The sequence below is a fragment of the Pezoporus occidentalis genome, unplaced genomic scaffold (assembly GCF_034315485.1).
Source record: "Pezoporus occidentalis ecotype Australia unplaced genomic scaffold, CSIRO_AGI_Poc_V1 ctg1, whole genome shotgun sequence".
NCBI classification, from domain to species: domain Eukaryota; kingdom Metazoa; phylum Chordata; class Aves; order Psittaciformes; family Psittacidae; genus Pezoporus; species Pezoporus occidentalis.
This window is the reverse complement of record NW_026912778.1, coordinates 11,261,406-11,285,658: the sequence shown is the minus strand read 5'-3', so window position 1 is coordinate 11,285,658 and position 24,253 is coordinate 11,261,406. Positions and strand designations below refer to the sequence as shown.

The following is a 24,253-nucleotide window of genomic DNA, read 5'->3' as shown; positions in this document are numbered from 1 at the left end:
TCCATGTAACCTTCCCTTCTCCAGGATGAAAAGACAGCCCCAACTTTCTCAGCCTGTCTTCATACATGCTGGAAGCAAGGCCTTCTGCAGGAGTTTCAAACTACTCCTCATCAGTAGGTTTATGAACATGAACTGCCTGTGCCTCAAAAGTACACTTGGGCCATTTCCTTGCTATCTCACAGCTTGTCCAGGATCAGATCACCACAGCTCCTCCTACCACCTGCGGTTCACAAAAAGCTCTGCTAAGGAGATGCTGTGACTGCACCCATCAAATCACAGATGTGGTGATGTGGCTATTGTGCTGAAGACAACAGAGAAAACAAAGGGTTTGCTGGATGAATACAGACAACAAAAACTCAATTAATTACTGCAATACTGTGCAGGTACCATTTCTACGAAAAAAGACTAAACCTGCACTGACCATAACTAGATTAGAAGAGAAACTTCATATATTACACTAATTTCAACTGTATTTTCTCTGAAAGCAAATCTAACACCAAGGACAGAATGTACATCAACATTGGAGCTAATGACAGAATTCAGACTCAAAGAGCAGCTGGGGTTGGTTTGTTTGCTTGTTTGCTTATAAGCTTTTGGTTATAACTTACACATTCATGACCTCCCCAGAGAACCCAGATTCGGGATAATAAGGTGAGTGAAACATATGCGAAGTCAAATACATAAAAGTCACAGGACTATCTAGTCAAACAGAAAACTGACACTGTTTTATAATTAGCTTCTGCTGTGAAAGGAGAAAAAAAAAAAAAAAGTATTTCAAAGCACCTAATTTCTGTTTCTTAAATCTGTAAAAGAGGAACATTGACAGCTCCAAATAATCCACCTCCACATTTAAGACCATAATCCAAACCATAATAGCACCAGCAGTGCTATTACTCCTCTACTAGTGCAGGAAAGAGAAAGCTTTCTGTGGGTTGCAGAAGTGAAACCAAAATACAAGTCTAGGTCACTAGTCAATTTGTTCTTTGTTCAACTAATACCAAATATTCCCCAGAGTTAATAGTATATTCATGTTTCTGTACTACACTTACATAAAATCAAATACCATCAGTAGAGGCTCATTTCTGACCCATTCCATATAACTTGAAGAAAGGAAAGCAAGCTTCCAGTTTCTTCTATACAAACTAGTTATTCTTCAGGTTAAGTGCTATCTTAGCAGAAAAACTGGCACAGCCAGACTCTAAATTTACAGAAATTATGGGCCACTGGGAGCAGCATACCAACATTAGCTTATCTACTAAGTCCCAAACTAAGCCGTTCCCTTTTGCTTAGAAAATGTTCCAAGTGTTCTGAGTGTTCAGTCAATACTGCCCACATAGGAGCGGCCAGCATCCAAAATAGAACTAGCTGCCTTGAAATAACCCAGACTGTAGCTACCACAGTGCAAAAAAGGGGTGGGAAGAAGCAGCATTAAAGAGAGCTCCCTTCCTAAACCAAGCCCTGGGCATTTTTCTGTGCTCAGAAGAGAACAGCGTGGCCTTCATCTCTCATCCAGCCTCCCTCAGCCTGTTTCCTGATAAGAGAGCTGGGGACAACAGAAGAGAGCAGCACTTTTGCTGTTTTCTATGCTGACATGGATGTGGAGGGGTTCTATGGCTTCTTCATAGAAACATCATCAAAAGCTTAGAAAGAGAGCAGATCCTATTGCTTCTGCCACCACAACAAATGCCTGTGCAAGGAGTATTAATTCCTATTAATAGTACCATGAACTCAATATGGAGCTGCTCATAGGTATAATCGCAAGATACACAACCCTTGGCCAGCAGCTCCTATTAAAAAAAAAAAAAAAAAAAAAATATCCATCGGGTTATAAAACATGCAGCATTAAAAGCAGGAATTCCTTTGTTTTTAATACAATAATATTATATTTTATTGTACTGCTGACCCCATCCAGTCCATCTTCACTATTTGATCCTGTTCCTGAACAATCTTATGTCACTATGTATCTATCCTGTAAAGCCCGTAACATCTCAGCAGGCACCAAAAGTGGCATCAGTGGCTCATGTGGTGCTGCCACATGCTTCTCTCTCTCCTTTTCTCCTTGGCACCTCTCACTCACTCAACTCCAGGAAACAGATCAGGACTGCCTTGGCACAACCTATAACACACTGTCTGAAATCATGCTTTAGGGATGAGGGGGGTAGTCAACTGCCCTCTTTCAGCCCTTACTCAAGACAGACAAAACACAGATAGTTAAGAACTATTTCTCTACCATGCAACTTTTTCTTACATGCCAATAAGTTACAATTATTATAAGGACATAATAAAAATCAAAGATCCCTGCATGAAAGGTTAACTTCTACCTGTATGAAAACAGATGAAAACTTTCTCATTTGAGTACATCTATTACTGTACTTCACCCAAAGGGAACAGAATAGATTAAATTACACAAAGAAGTCACTAAACCTATTGAAGTTTAGCAAGGATAAGTAGCCATTGTTTTATTTTTGTAGATGCTGGCTAACACAACAGTATTTTTTTCTAATTCCAGACTACAGTGATGTTGAAAACCAGCATTCAGTCAACAGCCTTACCAGAGCTTTTTTGCAATGACAGCCCTTACATTTTTATCAACTGCCTTCCACGAGTTAAGTGTTTGCTTTTGAATAACTTGGTATTTGCAAAACCCACAAGTATTTCCAAAAGTACATATAACAAAGGCTGAAGAAATACTGCACATGTGTTGGCAATCTTTTATTTGAAGGCAAGTTGCTACTTTCAGAAAGGCTGCTACCATGTCTTTATTAGCTCCCTATATGCAGTACATCTGAAAAATCACATATGCTTATGAGCCACTCAACCCTTTGTGAAGTTTCATATGTAGAAGCATCCCAGGCCGAGTGATCGCTATGTTTTTTCAGGTACTTCAGTGATCTTTTCCCTAAGCAAACTATGAAGCAACTAATTTGTACTTGACTCAGAGTGAAGGGAGGGATTAATGACAGCGAGGATAATATGATCCAGTGCTAACACATTTAGAATGACCTTCAGACAATGTATGTGCTATTCAGTTTATACCTTCTGACTCTGAGGGCCATCGCCTTCCTCAGAAATGCCATCTTCCTGCTGATCATAAGCAGGCCCTCCCAGGAGCCTTATTCTCTTCTCACATTGCTTCTTTGCCACTGTCAGCTGATTAATATACCTCTTCACATTGCGAGCCCTCAGTAGGTCAGCTTTCATTGCTGCAGTTTCTTTTCCTTTTGAATCTAAGAAAAAAGCAGATCAGAGACAGTCCTTTACAACACGAAAATATCATTGCACCACTGCCTCTGTGACCTGCCTGATCAAAGCATTTGTCATTCTGGAGTCAACTATGCACATGAGAACAGATAATGCAGAGTTTGTATTTGAAATGACATGGTGATTTTCAAACATTCTCCAACAATACCTAAAGGGCTTATATAAAACAGTTCAGAAAAAAAAAAAATTATCCAAACATCCAGTGAAATCTGACTCTTCCAGCTCTCTTCTCATAGTTTGTTGCAAGACAGAGGCTCAAGACTTGTGTACTACACAATGTACACTGATCAGATGGCTTCGGGAAGTTACCTGCAGTTACGGTGTATGATAGATAACACATGAAACTGATAGTTTATGTACCTTACTGAACATAACACTGACTACCTAGAGCCATGAGGGACTGGACTCAGACCCTTCAGACCAGCATGACATGTTTCCATGCATCTCATTTTCAAATCCAAATTTCTTGAGGCTGATGTGAACAGCATATCATACAGCATCTCCTCCACACAGCAACAACGCTTGAATTTCTTTCAAAATGGTCATATGACTGAGAAGAAAAATCTTACAGTGCCACACCAAGACTGCACAGTATTGAAGTGACATGAAAATGACAGTCAGCTGAATAGGATCTGGTAATAAAACATGTAATGTTTGTGTATTCTACATTCCAGCCTCTTCAGCTAATTACCAAGGTCTAAAAAAAGAAGCAGCAGATAAACCAGACTAAAAAACCCTACTGCATTGAAATAATTCCTGGTTTGTATCTGCTGATTTACATTTATACACTGGTTTTATTTTCCTCTTGTTCAACGATAACAGTCCTGCTTTTGTAGGCCACAACTAGCGCTCAGTAGCAAAGCACCTGGCTTGTACTTGCCTCTGGATTAATTGATTGCTCAGGGATGAATAACAGAGATCCATTCTACTATGTTTTCAAAATATTAAATGCTAGTAAAACAATATAGATGAAAATAGCATTCCATTTTCAAAACAGTTGCTGGAAAGAAACAACCAGACAGAAAAAGAAAATCTCTCAGGAATTATTTAAAGCGGGTCTTTTAAAAACATTTCTAATATGTTAAGGTACCTTCTCCTTTTAGGACTGTTTTCATCCTTTGATTTCCCCTTACAGCCACATGTAACTACTGCGTGTGATTATGTTTGTCACCTTTATACTGAAGAACAACTCAGTACATGGGGGTCCCTAAGGTTCTATAGGTAATGTGAGTGCAGATACTCTCCCAGCATCTTTTCCCATATTGTTCATTGCATGTATTTATGTATGTTGGTAGGGAACCTTCCCGATTCAAAGACTGTTAGTTTTAATGGGTAAGTATCATCTGCATCTGAGCTGCCATATAATAGTAAACTACAGAGATAATACTCACTGAAGCAAACGATAAAAATGAGTTTACCATGACAAAAAAATGCCATCTGTTTTTCTGGCATGTTATCCCCACAGGGAAGTCAACAGAACATTTAATTTAGCGTTTCAGTTCCCTGACCAGAGGTACCAGTATTAATGAGAAAAAAAAGAACAACAAAAAGCAGGAAAATACCTTAAAGACAAAACAGCTCTCCCCCTTGATTTAAAATGTTTACAGCTAATACAAATATGTGGACAGCAATATGAAGTGAAGATTAAAACCCAACATTTCTCCTCCTGCACTTGACTTCAAGATGATTTTTAAAAGTTCTCAATTCTCTCAATAGCTTGAATACTTTGGGCTCAAAATACATACCTGAAACCCTACATTTTGAAAACCCATGAACAGTGATACACAACCATTATTCAGCCTTCTTAAAGCAAAACACCCTTCTTAGGGAAATCAAGGCATACCTGGAGGGTTTTCAAGGTAATCATGCCTGTTTTACCTGCAGTCTTATCATCCTGCAATTGCAGCAGGCCTCCAGGAAGACTAATGAGCCCTACAACCCATCCGCTTCCTGTGAATAATTGCTTTATTAACAAAGATCCTTCATAAAACATTTGCCTCACTCAGCATTTCATATCCATAAGGAGCCAACCCCATGTAAGAAACACTCGGGGCAGAGTGATGAAGATCACACTGCCCGCCTGTTCCTGCTCCATGGATAAACAGGACTAGTCACCCTGAAAATCTGGCAGCAATGCCTTTAAGAGTAAACAAGAGGCTGATGAAGAGCAGCACAGCACAAAGTGTGGCTAAGGCACTGCAGTGCAGGAGAGATGGTGTGGAAACCTGGACAAACACTGAACATGACTTTCCTCTCCCTAAGTACGAAAGATAAGCTAATGGACAACAAAAGGAGCAGCATTTGTATGTTAGCTGGCAAGGGATTAGGCATATCACTGGTTTTCTCCTAACCCCAATCTCCTTTCAAGATTTTGAGGCTTCTCTGATTTTCAGATATGAAATGTTCTGGGTTTTTCCACATTAAGCCCTATCAGAAAGGTATTTCGAGATATAAAGATATATTTTAATCTATTCTTGCCTGATCCCACCACCAAAGTACTGATATAATTAAAAGCCTTTTTTGCCATTTCTTTGTATCAGCAAAGCTGATTATCAATACATCCATGAATCACTGCACAAACCAAATAAAACCAGAAAGTTATGCAAGAAAAGACTTGCAATTACTCACATACCCCTCAGCCAGCTCCAATAAAAGGAAAAGGAATAGATACATGCTATTAATATGCTGTTTCGTCACTATACAAGAAAAGAAGATGCATCCTTTGGACAATTTTAACTATTAATAACTTCACAGCTGATCTCAGTTGAGGAATATTTTTTTCTAATTATTGTTAAAAACAAATAAAATCACCCCTCATCAGCAAAACAAGAAAGATGCTGCTTTGGCTTTTCCTCCCCACAACAGCTAAGCAGGGCCTCCAGACTCAAAGGAGCAAAGGGTCATTTAGTAACTTCCTCCAAAATAATTCTCCTGATCAGGGGAAATTTTGACAAGACATGCAGTGCCATGGTGGAACTTCAGTGGGGTACTGTGCACCCTTCCCAAGCGCACCAAATGCAATTAGTACCAAAAGCAGAATTTCAAACTCTGCTTATCAATCCACAGCTGTGGATAATTCAATTTGCACTGTAAAATATCAAAATGCAAATGGTCCAGATGAGCTCAAACTTACCAAGCACTCAAAGCTAAGCTATCTCTACAAATTTCTGTCACTCCGTTTTTGCACGCCCACAATGATTTCTGACAAAGCTTCCACATTTTCTTCTGAATCACTCCGTAACTACCTTGATTTGATAGGCCAGGAGAAGATCTTAGAATCCACCAACAAAATTTCTGAAAATGGATTCCTCAGAACTAATCCTCCCCCCCCCCCCCTTTTTTTTTTTTGTAGTTTTGCTATTTGGTCAGCTTTTATGCATTAAATACATTGAACTGCAGTACATATTCACACTGTCTGTTCTTCAGTTAGAATGTTGGGTCTTGCAAACAATAGTCATGCCAACAAATGCCACACAAACTTTGTAACTCACAAGAAAAATAATGTAAATTAAGACATATGTAAAGCCTGCTTAAAGCACAAGCTAAAGTATATTGTAGTGCTGCATGAACTGTCCCTTCTGTTTATAGTAGCAGCATAAAGCAAAGATTTCTCACTTGAACATATACAACTCATTTGAAGGTATGTATGACAAAAACATGATTAAAACTGAAAGTACAACTTCTTGTTCCTCTACAGCTTCAAGAACTAAAGACACCTGCCACCTGGCTGCCTGTACAACCGGATTGACTCATCTGACTGATCTCTGAAGGAGCTACACGCATGTACACCACTGTATGCATTTTTGCAAGACATTTTTTACATTCTTTTATGCAAGCTAAGAACATGCAGCGCCTACTTAATGCTGTGCTGAAGTACTTCAGTAACAAATACCAATTTAACATTTTCATGCAAACAGTAACTGTAACCTTCCATATATATCATTTACCAACCATTACAAACTTCTCTGAACTTGCAGAAACTTTGATTTATTTACACATTGTCAGACCTATGTAGGCCTGGAAAAGTATCTATTCAATTCTGAAAGAGCAGGCCAGACTTTGAGAGGAACAGCACACACACGGCTCCTTCTGCCCATGGTATAAATAAAGGAAAACCAGCTCTAGCATGGCCAGACAAGAGAAAGAGTGAAAAAACTGCTAATGCCCAAACACTTCAGGCAACAGATCTGGTGCAAGGAATTTAAAGGAATATCATGGAGAATTTAGGCACAGATCATTAGCAATAGATAGTGCAATGCAGCTTCCCATTTCACAGCCACAGCTGAGCAAAACAAAAGCAAAATAGCGATAAGGTAAATTTGAGCATGGGAGTAAGTACGTACTATACAATAAAATAACATCCACCACAGGTAGTCTCTGTCTGTAGGTCCCTGCATGCATCCTTGGTCACTTCTATCTGACCAATCAGCCTCTCCCCTCCCTCTTTCACCAATGGGCATCTCTCCAAACCACCGTTGACAAGATGCATTGCCATCACTAGCGCACATAAAGAAACTCAGGAGCAGAAAAAAAGTTTCCTCTACCAAACTGATTTGAAAAATCACAAATCAAAACAAACAAGTCTACCATGATTAGAGCCACTTTCACCTTCATCCACAAGAATTCCCTCCACACTTACTCCTTGAGCACGACATGCATAATGTCAGCTCTTTAAGCTTTGGCAAAAAGCTATGCAAAAATAACTGTGTATGCATGTTTATCCCTATGTGGAGGATGGGGGTGGGGGAAGGAATCATACTACAGTTTTGTCATAATTAAGTTAAATGGCATCTGTAACGTGCTGGAATGCAGAAGTACCCATCTCACTTCACTCTAAATTATCACCTTGACAAAACCCACACATCACAACCTACACACCCAAGGTAGCTTGGACTCACAGTTTCTAAAAGAAAAGTCCCTTTTTAAAGCCAAACATTCAAGCCTCTTTGGGAACCACAGCACCTAAGAAGCCTGCCCACAGACGGTTCTGTTTCTGTACCAGCTGTCAGCTCTGCTTATAAAAGTGGGTATCTACATGCACAGTGGGAACACTCAGCAGGAGAAATCTACTGCAACACAGCAGATCTCTCTGTACAGAAATGGCTGCTTATTTGATCTGTCTTGCAATCTCTGCTTGAAAAGGAGCAGTTTTCTCAACAGGAGTGCTCTGGGATCAACTACAACACGGTGTCTGAAAAAAACAGTTCCACCCCGTCATCCAAGGATAGTTTCCGGTCATGCTGTGAACTCACGTATAAGGCAGAGGGCACAGAAAATGAGAAGGCAAATCAAACAAATCCCTCCATGGTGCCTGGGACAGGGGAAAATCTGTTGAGATATTTGCTGTCTGTTGCCCTAAGACAAGGTACATGCCTTCATGGGCTTTTATTTTAAAAAGCAGCTAGCAAAATTGCAAATCCTTGCCAAATACTTGTAGGATCCTGTAACATGACATCAGCAAGAGAAGAAGCAAAAATACATCTGTTAAAATTAGAACTAGTGTATTTAAAGTGTTTCTTATTCACATTATAACAAATATCAAGTTATTGTATCAACTTCCCTTGTTGCTATTTCACAATTTTAAGCTTTTTCTTTAGAAAAATTAAGATCTACGCTTGCTTCTAGAAGCTCAGATCCTCTCTCACTTATGCTACAATGCCTGACCTGTGTATTTGTCCTGACAAACTGCTTAACTAAATCAAAATGCAGTAATTATTTTCAGATAAACATTTCTAGTCCTTCATTTTTAATTAAGAAAAAAACAACCACCACCTTAAAATACCTGAGAGTTAGCTCAAATTTGGCTCAGTACTTCCAAGGAATGACCACTTATCAAAGGGCAAGCTGATGTGAGACTTTTAAAGATGTAGAAAGACGTGATTCTTCCAACCAGAGCACATGTGACTATGAGGAAGACTGTCTAAAACTATCAGTAGGAAGAAAAAACAAAGAGAAGGAAAAACCAACCAACCAACCAAAAGAAAAAAAAAAAACCGAAACAGCCCACCACTGCAGCCATGCCTACACTCACTGCTGGAGTGACCCTGACTGACCATTTTGGAAGAGGACACATAGAAGAACACAGTTTGGAGAAGTAATGCAGATACACCTACACATCAGATTCAGTGCTTTTGTGTGAGTGCAAATGAGGGAAGTAGTGGAGTGCCAGCATGCAAGATAACAGCTTCTATTTAGAGTGGGCTGCACCACTCCAAAATAAACCCATCAGCACCTCTTCAAAAAGTAATGCTACATTAGGTTTCTTATTCAGCTTTAGCAATGGCCAAAAGCAATTCTCTTGGTTGTGGAAGCTGCATCATCCACCCCCAACAGACATCATTCTATGAACCTCTCAAATTATTTTGTGTCTCAGCCTTTTAAGACATTTGACTTTCTCAGGGAGTCAAATGCAAAAACTTACTGCTTAACATGAATCAGATGCTTTTGTACGTTTTCGTTTGCTCTCCTACGCTCACATGCCAGAAGATTCAAATGACAGAAGTCTGAAAAGAAAAAAAGACCCTATAATATGCCATTTTTTACTACTGAGGAGTAAATACAATGACGTTTAGAAGCACTTTAAGGTACTTTGTGCTTTTATTAAAGGGGCCTAATGGCTAAACGTTTTGCCAATAAGTGGCACCAACACTAGTTAAATTAAACGTAAAGAACCTTGTCCTTGCTGAGGGACAAGCCTTCCTCTCCAATCCCTTTGGGGACCAACATTAAATGTATGCTTCATTATCACCAGACAAAACAGTAAAAGAAGTCAGGCAACTGTAGCCCATATGAGAAGCCAACAGCCTGAAACCTAGTCCTCAGACTACTCATCCTTTAGTAATAGATACCCAATCTTTTTATAAACAAAAATTTTTGGTCAGTTTTAGAGACTTAACTATTTCGCCTCAACCAACAGCAAAGGTACACGATCCTGCTCAGGCATATTTAGTGTTAGTCTCATACCTGCACAACACTTACTCTGCTTAGATAGTAGCTAAGTACCCACTGTGCCAGAGTACTGGCCACTCCTGCTGCACTAAAGTGCTCCTCATATTTGTTGCTGTACCTTTTTCTATTGCAAATGCTGCCTCAGGAAGCTCCAATGCCTGAAACTGATGGAGGCTCAGACTATATCCATGCGCATACTATTTTACAGTTGCTCTACTCATATCCTGAGAGCAAGTATCAGGCTCAACAGACCACTGCCACCCAAAGTTCCACTGCTCTAGCTAAACACCCAGGCACTAAAGAAACAATTAGGACCTAACTTTGCCACAGGAAAGAGGAAACAGCTAGCAGTAAGACTATCTCTTGCCACGCTGCAGCAAGAGCTTATTTACTAGCATAAAAGGGGAGACTGTCGTATACATTGAACACCAATGCTCACGCATTATTATGTGTATGCAGTAGGTACTGGGGGAACAGATTAGAGAAAGACAGAATGAGATTGCGCAAACACACCTCCACTTGGCATAAAGCTTACATTTACCTATTCCCTATGAAACCCAGCTGTTACAGGGGTAGCCAGAAAGGGAAACATCAAAAGGTGATGTAATGTGATGATCTGTTCTACAACAGTTCAACAAACTTTTTATCAGCAATGAGCTGGGGTGGGCTTTTTTGTTGGCTTTCTTTTGTTTTAAGGAAGGTAGCACAGTTTTCCTTCAGCTTTTCTTCCTAAAATTCAGGAATATGTTAGATTTGTTATCGTATTAGGAAAAATGTCTCCACCTAGTTCAGGAAAAAAAAAAAAGACACAAAAAAGCCTTCAGAACTAGATTTTAACCCTTTACAGTTTTGCTAGCCCCCTTAAAGTTTACTGTACATAGACTGAGCCTGAAAATTTTTGGTAGATGAAAACCTTGGCAGAATACCAGATTAGAGATCTGCCTTAAATTGTGTGAACTACAGTGAGATTGTATTGTATGCCTCTGCTGGACATACTGTTCCACATGTGTCAAGCAAAAAAAGTCACCTTTTTCTTCAGGCACAATGCAAATAACCATTGGCTATTTAAGAAATAAGAGGGTTTGACACAATAACCCCACTGGCTAACATAGCCAGCACTGGGAATCAACTCTTAAATGACATACACGGTTGCCATAGGACTAAACTAATAATAAAAGTCAATACCATAACACAAAGTTTCAGTTCAAGCTAGTGGAATTTCTGTTGGATTTTTTTTAATACAGGTAAAAGTCAAGAGCCCATAAAAATGCAGAACCAACTTCATCACAGTACAAGTGGAACCAGATTTACTTTGACAGAATACACAGCAATAATCTTTATGTCTATTCTGCTGTCCCAGGCACTTGTAGCTTCACAAAAATATCTTCTGTTCAGGGTTTGGACCAGTGAACAATTAACTAGGTAAGTTCAAGTGAGACAGAGGAGAGCAAGACAGAAATTAATTGTAGAAACCCAAACTGTGTAAGAATATTCCCTAAATCAATTCTTGTCACAACAAAGACCAATGGCAGAATAAATGGAAATACAGGCTTAGAAAGATTGATTTTTCATAACGTACTCAGAGTTAGCTTCCCTGTTCTCATTTTATTAACTTTATGAAACAGACTTTCCATTAAATTAACTTTCATCTGAGAAATATTAATATCTCTTCCTGTAATGTACATTTGAGCAAAAACCAGTGCCTACTTTTCCTTGCCTTGGTTTGACAGAAGCAATTTATCCTACAGGTCTGCACATCTACATTGTAGAATGTAAACTAAAGGCGTATCAGTGTTGACAACCTTATACTTTCAGAAACTTGAGCAGGGACCCCAAACTCTTCATACCATCATGCAAAGATTATTTTACTTAACCCCCCCATGGCATGTTTAATTTTCTGTTTCTGCATTTTTCATTACACTTGAATTTCATTACATTTTAAAAGCTTTCCTTTGTGATACAAAGAGCTACAAAAGGATTTTTTTTAACCTGACAAGTAGAGAATATATGAAAATATAAAAATCTCAGGATTTGTTTGTTTACAAATAAATTAATTTATAGTGCCTGTTGCCTTTTAATTATGTTTTGATATGCCTTAAGTATATACGTCCAAGCAAAAATTTGGTCTGCAATTTTGCCATCAATATAATCTCCTGGAGATATACCACAGTTTTGGTACATTTTGAGAACCATAAAAAGCAGTATATATAATAAATATAAATAGAAATGTAAGATGTACACACAATTTAAAAGGCAGGCATTGCAAAAAAAACTGCAGAAGGATTAAAAGCACTCTACTGCAACACAAAAAAATAATACAATGAACAGTCAAAATAAATCTGACAATTATGCTGTATCATTCCTTTTTCTGTGTTTTGAAAGCAGATCAGACAGACTTTGAAGAGCGGACTGTATGAAGAACAAAGAGGAAGGAAGATGCTCAGCATACAAAGTTGTAATGCCAAAAACCCTAGTTGCATCAAGTTCTGAAAATAAATGCATCATAGAGATGAACTTTCTCATGATCCATCAGCTTAGAGGAAGATGCGATGGGGTGATAATCACATCATGGGAGTTTCTGGAAGAACCAGACAAATGAAACTGAACTGAAGCACTAAACACATAGCGTTCCTAAAATCTGTCGAAGAATCCCACACACACTGATTGCATATGTATGTTGGGAGTTCAAGCAGCTTTTCAAAATAAAAACAACAGATGTGACTTAACAAAACAGAATCTTACCTTTCTGCCTCTTCACTTGGGGAATATTGCTGATTGTGGTTGCTTGAACTATTTCCACTACAATCTGATACCTAGTTTTAAAAACAGCAAGGGTGAAGAGGGAGGAGAGAAAAGAACAAAAGAAATAAAGGACATTATTTTTTTTTCTTTTACAATGTGTTCTTCACACAGCACACTTAACAATAGATAAAAACCAAAAGCCTTCCACCTCCTCCTCACCTGGAAACAGGGTCATTTCTCAATATATCTGCAACCTAAGGAGCAGTGTGCATATGGAGTAGAGTAGGGAAAAAAAAAAAAGGTTAACTTGACACAAAACGAAAACATCAAGCTAAAAATAATACTCCCCTATTCTCTCAACTGCTGGCACTGCACAGCCAGTTAATAGTATCCAGTGAACAAAATGTGAAGTCATGCTCTTAACATTAAATATGACAAGGAAGAAAACATGAATTCTTCCACATTTGTGACAGACTTCCAATTTATCCACAGTAACGTAAATCTGAGGGGAATCAAGGTGAAATTTACCTGTTTAACTTTTTCTTCTTGAAAGAAACAGGGACAACACATTTTATGGAAACTTAATAAAACAGGAATAAACCTCTGTCTCCCTTCATGACAAGCAACAACAAAGGTAAATACAGAGTGACTTTGAAGGATGTTCATAGCTAACCACAGAATGATCCCTTCTCTGGCTTGAGGGTTTTTCTACCTCCAAACAAATCCAAGTTTTCAGAAAGAAAACTCCTTACGAAAGGAGAAAGGGGAAATACAAAACCAAAACCAAACAAACAAACAAAAACCAACATCAAAACCAAACCCAATTTCTCATGAAAACAAACATCAGCTCCCCAAATGTCCCTTATAAAAATGAAAGGGATATTTCCACAAAAACAACATGGGTAAGTTTTATTAACAGGTAGAATGACCAAAAGTTAGAGGACCACTACAGATATTGATGCACCCTGAATTCAAAAGTACCTCCAAAATTGATAAGTTGTTCCTGTATCACTTAAATACTAAAAATAAAAACCATAAAAGCAATGCAGAAAATCAATACAATGTTTCTTCTGAAGTTAATGCTTCTAAGCAAGGACAGAAAGATGATTTAGAAAATCCTAGTACTATTACTAGCCTTTCAGGGAAGGCTATTTGCAAGGCAGAGAGCTGGTACAGCTGCTTACAAGGAGATCCAACACACAGACCCTCCAACTCTTCTCCCATTTCCTGGCCAAGAGCAAAAAACACCCTTCATCCACAAGTTTGCACTGATCCAGCTGGGGACTTTTTCCTACTTACCCTAAGAAAAAAAAGATACCTGGTTCTAATCACAGTAAGACCTATTAAAACTCAGTGAAATCAGTCTGGATGGATGCCTTTAGGGACTTCTCTCCTGTAAGGGCTCATGCATACATCAAGGAGCACCCAGGAGTCCACACTTTTTTGACTGTGGTCAGACTAGAGTCTGGGGAAAGGATTGTCTCTGCCTCATGGCCTCTTCCTCTGAGCACGCTATTTTATGTTTATTTTAGTAAATACACAGCAATTAACCTGCAAAGATACAGCATGGAAGGGATGTTTAAAAAAATAACAAGTTTCCCAGCAACTGTAGTGCCTTGGGATAAATTTCCCTCGAAGATAAGCCTATACAGAAAATTGTTACTACTTGCATCTGTTCTTTACCAAGATGTTACATGGCAACATTAAGAGTAACAGGAGTTCATGAATGCCATACTTTTATTGGCTTAGAACAGGCACCAAAAATTGATTTCCAAATAAAACCAAGAAAAAGAATTTTTGATAAATAGTATTATTGCCCAGAATAGCATCTAAGTGGGAAACCTGTTTAAGGACAACATGCTGGCAATTTATTTGTTGCAGGAGGAGAACTGGAAACATTCTTCCCACTCTGATCACTCCAGCTGAGTCTAACCACACTTCTGAGTGATAACTGCACAATGGCTTATTTGTTTCTTCCTTTTTAGTCCCTTCTTTGCCCATTGTTTCTGTGGTTCAATCTGAAATACCACATAGTTTGTTCATCCAAAAATCACCCATTTCCCACCACCCCCATCCCCATATAGGGACCACTGTTTGGTTTTCTTGACATAAATCTGTAAACTTTCACAGGTAAATCATGAAAGCTTTGCAAAACATAGTACACAGCTTTGAGATGGCTACAGGTGTGACCATTTCCCTCTGGGTGCTCCCACAGTGCTGGAAAACAAACAGAAAGGGAATCCCTCATCCCACAGGGGAACACTGCGTAACCACCTTCCCAGAGATCAGCTCTATACAGAGGAAGAAAGAATGCTGCCTCCAAAATCAAATGCTATTTCTCTTAAAAAAAAAAAAAAACACACAAGAAAAAAAAACTTTTTCTCAGACATTTTCCATTCAAATACTATCAGCTCAGCCTGATCAACATTTTGTTGGGCGTAGAGAAACCCATTTCAAGATGATGGTAGTTGGAACTCCACAGGCTAGAAAGGAAAAACCTAAGCGCAGCCAAAACCACATTATTTCATAAAGCAAATCTGCTATCTGGTATTATAGAACACAATTTAAAGTGACCTATCAGCTAAAAAGAGAGCACATTGAGCATTAATGTGCCTGAACAACAACAGAAGAGTTGGGTTTCTTTTGAACAAGCAGATCCATTAGTGTGATTACGCTAATAAATGTGATGTCAATTAGGTTTTAGACAGAGTCTAATAGAGACTAATTTCTGCTCTCATGAAAGGCACACTGGCCCAGAGTAAAGAGCAAATTTTACAGCAGATGAGCAATAAGTAGCCAAGCAACAGAATCATTTCACCATCACCTAAATATATTTTCCTACCTCAGAAATGCAAATTGTTTCAGAATCAAAGAGAATAACAAGAGAAAGATGTTATTTATGCAGCCCACATCCTCCACCTCAGCAAACCTTGGCTTCACCAAGCCAAGTCTAATAAAAGGTCTGGGTCACAACAGATGACACAGAGTGCACCAAAAGGGATCAATGTGCTTGTGTCTTTCAGATGTTGTTGCAGCCATTTAGGAAGAGAGACAACTGACCTGCAGCAGCAATTGAAGGGAGTCAGGGAAGAGAAAAAAAACCACCAGTTCTGGTTGGTGTTAGCAAATTAGAATAAAGGCTGGAAATAGCTTCAACTGTCCCCCAAAGCTTTGGTGTGCTCAACAAAACCAACTCAAGGACATCCACAAAGATCCTACAACAGCAGGGACCTCTGCTCCCTGCTTCCCAGTCACTTGGTCATTATCCTCTCCTCAGAAACCAGAGGAAGAACAGCTTAGCTATGAAGAGAAGTATAAACATCTTGTACTTAGGCAAGCAGGCTTGGAATGCATGCAGTATCTCATGTTATGATGAAAGATGGAAGAAGAAAGAAATGAGATGGGGGGGGGATTAGTATGAAAGCAAGCAGATGCTATTAAAGAACAGAAACATCAAACTCAGTCACGACATGTAGGAACTGAGTGGTTTGGGGTTTTCTGGATGTAACTGAGAAACACCTCTCTGCAACAGCCCAGGAAAACATCTGATTCAGTGGCAAAATGTGCTGGAATTCAAACCCCTCTTCTAATGTCACAGAATCACAGGAAGCTGCTCTGAATGCCCAGTGCCCATAGGGTCACTACAGTTCACAATCACCAGATCACCATAGCCAGCTACACTTCATAAAGATAATGAGGAGGTAACTTCACACTAGTGGAAATTAAACATATTATTTCATCTAACTCCATACAGTCAAGCTGTAAAGAAGGGTCTGGTATGTCTTTCAATAGTACAGTCATCTCCAGTATACTAAACAGATTTAACATTTTCTGCCATCAAACTAAAAAGCTGACTATAATAGAGATTTATCAAATGTTGTGGCTTATCATCCTTACCATCTCTGCTTCACCAAAGAAAAAAGAAACCTAAAATTGAATTTAAAAAGAAAAATCACAGTTCATTCAAATCTCAGTTACAATCTGGGAAAAGAAGCATGCTTAGTTTTGAATGAGCTACAGTGAAATGTTAAATACCTCAGTTGTTTCAGGAACTCAACATCAGAGCTGCTGTTAATGAGCTTGATGAACTCCTCATAAGAAGGAGCATATGTGTAGCCTTTCTTCTGATGCTCATTCATCTGTTCTCTGTACTCCAGCTGGCTAAGTAGCATTCGGTTAATATAATCTGGATCACTCAGCAGTTCCACCACTGGTTTCAGTACTGGAGAAGAAAAATATTTGAAAACAAAATCCCTATGCTGAAGAATAATGGCTGTCCTTCAAAAGAAAATTGCAGATAAAAGGCAAAAATAAATATGCAAGTTGATAAAAACCCAAAACCACTCTTCTGAACTACACAGTACATTTGAGATTGCATGCACCTTCTTGACAAAACTGTTTGCTTATTCTATTACACAAATTGATGTACATTGACAAAACTGAGGTCTATCTGGAAAATTCCAAGTGTTTTTGTTCTTTCTGCTGTATGCCTTGAAGGCTATAACATTACAGCCACTAAAAATTAAAATTAAAAGCAAACTGAATCACGTAATATATTTGAGACTTCATTAATTTCTGAATTTGACTTCAGTCACAAAAAATGGTTATCAGATTAAAGTGTAGCTGATTAAGTTAAAAAGCAAAATAGAAAACCCTCCATCAAAAAAACACATCCTGAAGTCTATGGATTCTATGTATCTGAATAAAATATGAATTCATAAAATCACTAAATATACTGCCACAGAAGACTGCAAAAGTGCTCCTCTATAAAAGAATTAGAAGAATGTAATGGACAAATTGTTTTTTATCCTGAAAGGTGCTAAACAGCCCAGCATCAAGTCAGGAAAGTCAAGTAAGTATATGCTTGATTTTGAGAATACAAAGTCATAACTGGTTATCACAGAAATTACATTTCAGAATTTAAAAGCAGAGTATCAAGACTTATATATACAATCAGGTCTGTAATTACTACTATTGTACAGGTGCAAATGATTAATCATCTCTGATCTACCTTTTGTTGCAAGTATTTCTGCAAGGACTATGCGCAAGCTGACAGACTGGACATCCTTTGAGGGCAGAAGACAATACACCAGAATTTGAGAACATTTTTGCAGGAATCTTACTTCTTCATCAAAGTTCCTCAAGCAAGGGTGCAGCAAAAAAGGTCTTGGTGGATCCTCCTGCCTGGGGGAGGGGGAGAGGGGAAAATGGGGTGAGAAATGAAGAAAAGAGGAAAAACATACCACTCGTATCATGGTTAGTCACTAATACATAAAATATCAAAAATCTATTATCAGGTAAGTAACATAAGTAAAAAGATCATTTTAAACCATGTATGTTTGTCAAATCTTACTAATTTTTCATAACAATGTTAAGATTAATTTCTAAATTCCTTTGTCTTGTCCATGTTTTCACCTGACAAAACAGGAATACAGTATTTTAAAACTGCTTATAAGAGAACCCAGCAAGTGGGAGGAAGAAAGTTTCTCTGAATAAAAAGCAATTGTTCCATCATTGAACTTGAGTGAAACCTTGTCCAGTTTTTCAGAACGATTAATAAGACAAACTCAATAAGCAAACACATTCTTGTAGAGCAAACTAATTATAGACCTGAACCTTTAAGCAGAGGATTTGAGATCAGATCTAGTTTGAGAAACAGGCCTACCTGTTAAGATACTGAAGTTACCACCTTCCCTTTGTTTCTGGCAAATAAATCTCCCAGCACATAACTGGCCTCTTTGACCCGACTTCTACTAGAACAGCAGTTTTCAACTTGCCACCTGCAGGCTATATGAAATTGGTCTGTGCAAGACACCCATATAGTAACGGACTTGGTATTATCAGCCATCTACATTGTAAGTAGAAAACCAATTTAGGAAAAGATTATAAAAGCCCACCCACCGATTTAGAAAAAGAGGGTGGCATCATGATGGCAAACAGGGAGAGGTGAATTGACTCCCAAAAGCCAAAGAAACTAGGCCAGACAAGTCTGCTCAGGAGTTCAGCAAGTGAGAACCAACCATACTGTTATAGTATCAGGAGGCAATAAAGCATGAAACTGGAAACCATGAAACTGTAGGGGCTTAGTGTGTTTGTGTGTGTGTGTGCGCGCGTGCAACCCTACCCTTGGGGCAATACCCCTTGTGGGCAGCAGCTCACCCCAGAGCGCATGAGAGGCCCTGGGCTTCAGGCTGTGCTCAGTCTAATAGGTCTGAGCCTCCCTCTTCCAAGTCCCACCCAAGTAGCCCCTTGGCCAAATCACAGATTTGGTGCACCAGCTCTTGGCCAAATCAAGTGACAACACTGGCTTGGATCTGAGCATCTTGGGCATGCAGAGTTCACAGAGCCATTCAGAGAAGAAATAAGAGAAATTGCCTCAAGCCAAGTCTTCTGATCAGCAAGCCCAAGCTAGCATATGGTCATGTTTCATACTAATAAATCACTAGAGATTAAAAATAAATCAAGAAAAAAAAAAAAAAAACAAAATAGCAAACACCACCACCACTAAATACACTAAATAATCAACTAGGGAAAAAAAGCCACAGTTTTCCTCCATCAGACTAAATGCTTCAGAGTCAGGGTCCATCTTGCTGCTTTTGATGGAGTCAGATTCTTGCCTGTGGCTAGATCTGGTTCAGCATCGTGAAGGAGCAGGAGAATACTCTCAGCCGGAATCACGATGAGCCTGCTGGGGAAGGCACTGTAGCAGTTTAACCCACATTCACTATCACCCACTCACGAACTGTAAGAATTGTGCAAGCTGGATACTAACGGATGGAGGAAATCCAAATTTCTTTCTGGTTTCACTTCATACTTAGTGAAAGAATTGGGTTCCTAACAAAAGGAAGTAAATCAGGCCTGGAGTTAGGACAGGTATAAGTGTGCTATATTAAATAGTAACATATCATACTAATATACTCCTTCTCCTGCCACCAAACAAGTGAATAGGTCCTCTCTGCTCCTGGCAATCATACTAAGTACATTATGGGAAGATGGCAAGGCACAGTCTTTCAGAGATAACAGTGAAGGGGTGGTTGTGCCTCTGCTGCAGCATGAAGCACTGGGTGGGCACTGTGCACCACTGAACATGCACAGCAATGTGCTGGTGGATGAGCAATCCCATGACAGCAGAGTCTGTGTTGCTTTGCAGACTCCCTACAAACAGCTCTTCTGATCACAGCTCTGAAAGCAACAGGGAGCAAACCTCCCCTGCCTTGATGTTGTGCCCACTACTGACCAGCTCATCTCCCCACAGGTGCCAGTGGTTTTCTGGACTTCTCAGAACAAGTTTGGCTGGATGTGCCAAGGGAACATTTAATGCAGGTCACGGTAGTAGCTGTTCTTTATTCAGAAACAGCTGTAGAAGCAGAAATAAGGTGCCTTAGGAGTTTCTTCATGGCCACATTCCTGATTTATAACAGCAAGGTGACCATGCCAGTGGTTACAGGGAGACAGCATCACCTGAGAGGCACCATCCTAATTTCTGAAGGCAGCCAGGACTGGTGTTCAGTAGAAAGCTTTCAGGTGCTACAAAGGCTCAGATCTGTCACATCTCATACCCGTGCCTCCTCCCATCTGCATCCTTCCCAGAGCTGAAGGCTGCTGTGCTGGTTTAGAGAGTCAAATGACTGTTACAGAGCCACTCCAAGCTCACTGCCTCTGCATGTGAAAAGGTGTCCCAGAATGTACACAATCAAACCAAAAGTTTTCAGTCAGACACCACTATATTGCTGCCAGTGACAGGCAACATTGTGTGACAAATGATTTTTATCCCTCAGTCCAGGAGGGTAACAATACTCTGCTAATAGCTCTAATTCTGTTCTAACAATACAAGTAATTTGTCTCAAGGTGACCCAAATTAGTTTTTAATTAATTTTCAGAACAGGAATGTAAAGACATTTGGTTTCTACTTGACTGAAGCCTCTCTTTCAGTCCCAAATTTTCTGTGTGCAAATGTGCATCATGGAGGACACTTCAACTGCTACAAGTAAGGCAAATTTCAAAACAAGTCACTTGGAACAGCTTGGATGTTCTGAGGAGCAGTGACTTATGATGTGTAGTCTTCATAATCGACCATCACAGGTGGTGACTGAGCTAGAAAAGCTATTTATCTTGTTCTGTTAGATCTCTTCTCTCTGGCAGCTGAAAACCTAGCTATTTTCTTCAGTGCATTTCCAATCCTCTTCCATACTCCAGGCATTATTCTACAGCCTTCTCTAGACCTGTGTCAAACATTCCCCATCACATGCTCTCCCTAAAGGCATTCATTATTTATCCAAAACCACACAGGTCCCAGGCAGACAGAAAGTCTAGGTCATTTACGCACAGTCACTTCTTAGTAGGGAAATAAAGCCTTCCTTTTCTGGACAGGTTGGTCTACCCTAAGTCAGTCACTTAGAAACACAGCCAGAAGCATACACAAAATGCTGGAAACAGGATGACTTACACTGAACATCTGGTACCTAGCCACAAACTAACCTCTCTTAACAACTGACTCCTATGTATTAACACCAACGACAGAACAAAGAGCAAAGTGGTGATTGTTTTTTTGGCCACAAACACAAAACTCCATCTTTTTTGGACACTTTTACCTTATTTGTAAGACATCCTACATAGCTATTAGATTAAGGTATACTTCCATAACATGTGCAAAGCACAGAACAGCCAGAATGCACATCAAACTTCAGTAAACTGAAATTAGTTGCCTTTGCCTTCAGTATCTCTCTAAAAGTCTCCTGAGGAACACCAGTCTGTTTGGGACTACAAACACCCTGGAGCATTAATTGCACCTATACTATCATTCATGCAAGATAAGAAATTTCTCATAATCTTTGTCTCCCTATTGTAGATATTTATTCCCCGTCAACAGCCATTATACAAAGCTTGGAGGACTTGGGCCTATGCCAGGATTTTTCTGATGCACAGTCAACAGAATACAAATGGAAACTAGAACATAATAAACAAGTAGAAAGGCAAATATTTGATTCTAATTTGCCTGATGTGCTCCTGCCTACAGTAACGCAAGGTGGGAGCAGAGCTGCATACTCTCTAGTTGACAGGCCATTTAAGCAGAGTTTCAACTTCTGGAGTTATGTCCACTACCCAAGATGACATGACTCTCTAGAAGATGGGTTCTTTCAATTCTTTTCCTAGCTAAACTGTATCTAAAATGTGATCTACAAAGCAAAAGGGAAGGCACAGAACACCACCAGATTTTTATTAAAAGAACAGAGAAACAACGTGGTCAGGAAATTCAAGTCTAAACAAGCCTTGCGTAAGAGCCGAACTGCTGGGTCAACAAGTCCTGGAGCTTTCATTGCTGCTCAGGCAAAAGAAAGGGGAGACTGAAAGCAGGAGAGCAAGCTTGGAGGGAGGCTTAACAGCTACAAAATAAATCAATATGTGAGTAAAACAGACAAGATACCCAGGCTTATATTCTCCTTTGCATTTATACATGAAGTATTACACTTCTATTTGCCTCAATATAGCCCCAGATCAGCTTGCAGGGAAAATACATTATGTGCTAATGAAAGGTCTACACAGAAAACAGCGTCCCTTGTAACTCAGGCTTCCTCTTCACTGATACCCATCAAAAAAGAAGCACTGAAAAATAACAGAAGTATTAACACCACTGCTCAGCTTCCGAACCACGTCTGTTTAACCTCCCAGAGCACGAGCTAAGATGTCCTGATCAGGCGTATTTTCAAAGGTTGATATAAAACCTAGATCTTCAACTCTGTGAGAACAGGATCAAGAGTAAAGAAAGGTACTGCTCATTTTGCAGAGACCAACAGGAAAAGAGAAACTTAAAATCAGTGTGCATGTACGTATACAAAGCTGAGTGTTGCTGCATCTTTCCAGTGTCAATAAAGATATTAAGCACTATTAAATAACTCAAATAGTAACACAGGCATTATTCTCTCCCTATCCAGTTCTGAACATGCGTTATTAGGATTGTGTGGTTGGATTTTCCAAACAAAAGGTCACTCAGTAATTACAGAAAACTCTTAAATAAAATTGTGTGTAGATATTTTTAGAGAGAGCTTTGAAAGCCCATCCAATTATCCATAAATTCCGAGAACAACTGTGTGCAGTGAACTAATATAAATGCGGCACTCTAGCAAACATTTCCAAAACAGGAATGATACAAGCTTTGTAAACCAGGCTCATTTAATCAGCTTCAGGCAATAGAAAAATAATGGCAAGTAGCAACTTAATTCATTTGTTTCTTCTTGAACAAAAAAGACTGAAGTAATAGTGACATATATTGGTCTGTCAAGATGCAGGTAACTTCAGTGATTTAAAACTGCTACTGGACAGAACTCATGCTTTATACAGCAAGCCCACAGGTCATAGCCCTCTTCACTCCTGAGAGCTACAAAGCCAGCCTTAACCCTGTGTAAATTTCTTTTCTGTAGGTTTCATTTTATGAAAACTTTAAGCCTGCTCTGAATTTTTAAAACTACCCAATGCTATTTCATAGCATCAGAAAGCAAAGGGATTTTCTTCAACTGCCCCCTCAAAAGAGTCAAAGATCAGGCCGCAGTCTGTGAATATAGATCCATACGTAGGGCCTGCCAAAGTGAATTCCCTTGTACCAGGTCTGTTCCAAGCAGTGCTTTCCTTTAGGACCAAACTAACACCTACTGTAACTATCCCTTGCTCCGAGATTGCTTCATGCAATTACTGACTGTGTATTCCACTGAACACCTTCAGTATTCAGATTTTACCCTTTACTGCTGCAAACCTCTTGAGTTCATCCAGGACTTTATGGAGGAAAACAGAACAGCAGATTTGCTTTGGTACTCCTGAAGGTAAGCGGTTAAACCTTACCAGTATTACAGAAATATCATCATTTCCTTCCCATGCAATAATTACACAACTCTAAGCCAGCAACTATACCTTTTAATGACAATCCCTCATTTCCCAGGAATTCAGGACACACAGCAGTTCTGTAATGCTGAACTATCGTCTATGACTGGGATTCCAGATTTCCCAATACAGAAGGAACTCATGGACATACCTCTTTTTATTTAGAATCTACTCTAATATCCACAGTTTTAATTAGGACTATCTGGTAACTCCCTGGATTGTTAAAGACTTGTTGCAGTTAAAATACTCTTGGTATTTGTCGTTGTGTTCATGCTCCTGATGCAACACACCATCTTTATTTTTATATAGTCTCCAACTCTCACGATGGCATCAAAGAGCTTAAAAAAATTAATCCTAAAAGGGGTGAAAAAATTAAAAGCAAACCCCAAAGTTATCATTTACAATGTCCATGCAACTTGGGACTTTATAG

General features: G+C 39.2%; 1 protein-coding gene across 2 annotated transcripts in view; it reads right to left on the bottom strand.

The window, feature by feature from the left end:
* Positions 1-24,253, bottom strand: part of SNX25 (sorting nexin 25) — an 81,345-nt gene that overhangs the window by 26,396 nt on the left and 30,696 nt on the right. For both annotated transcript variants that reach the window (XM_062631761.1, XM_062631825.1), the window contains exons 4-7: positions 17,963-18,135; positions 16,987-17,173; positions 12,952-13,022; positions 3,037-3,227 (exon numbers count right to left, since the gene is read on the bottom strand). In XM_062631761.1, coding sequence (XP_062487745.1) covers positions 3,037-3,227; positions 12,952-13,022; positions 16,987-17,173; positions 17,963-18,135 — 622 coding nt within the window. The remainder of the gene's footprint in view (positions 1-3,036; positions 3,228-12,951; positions 13,023-16,986; positions 17,174-17,962; positions 18,136-24,253) is intronic.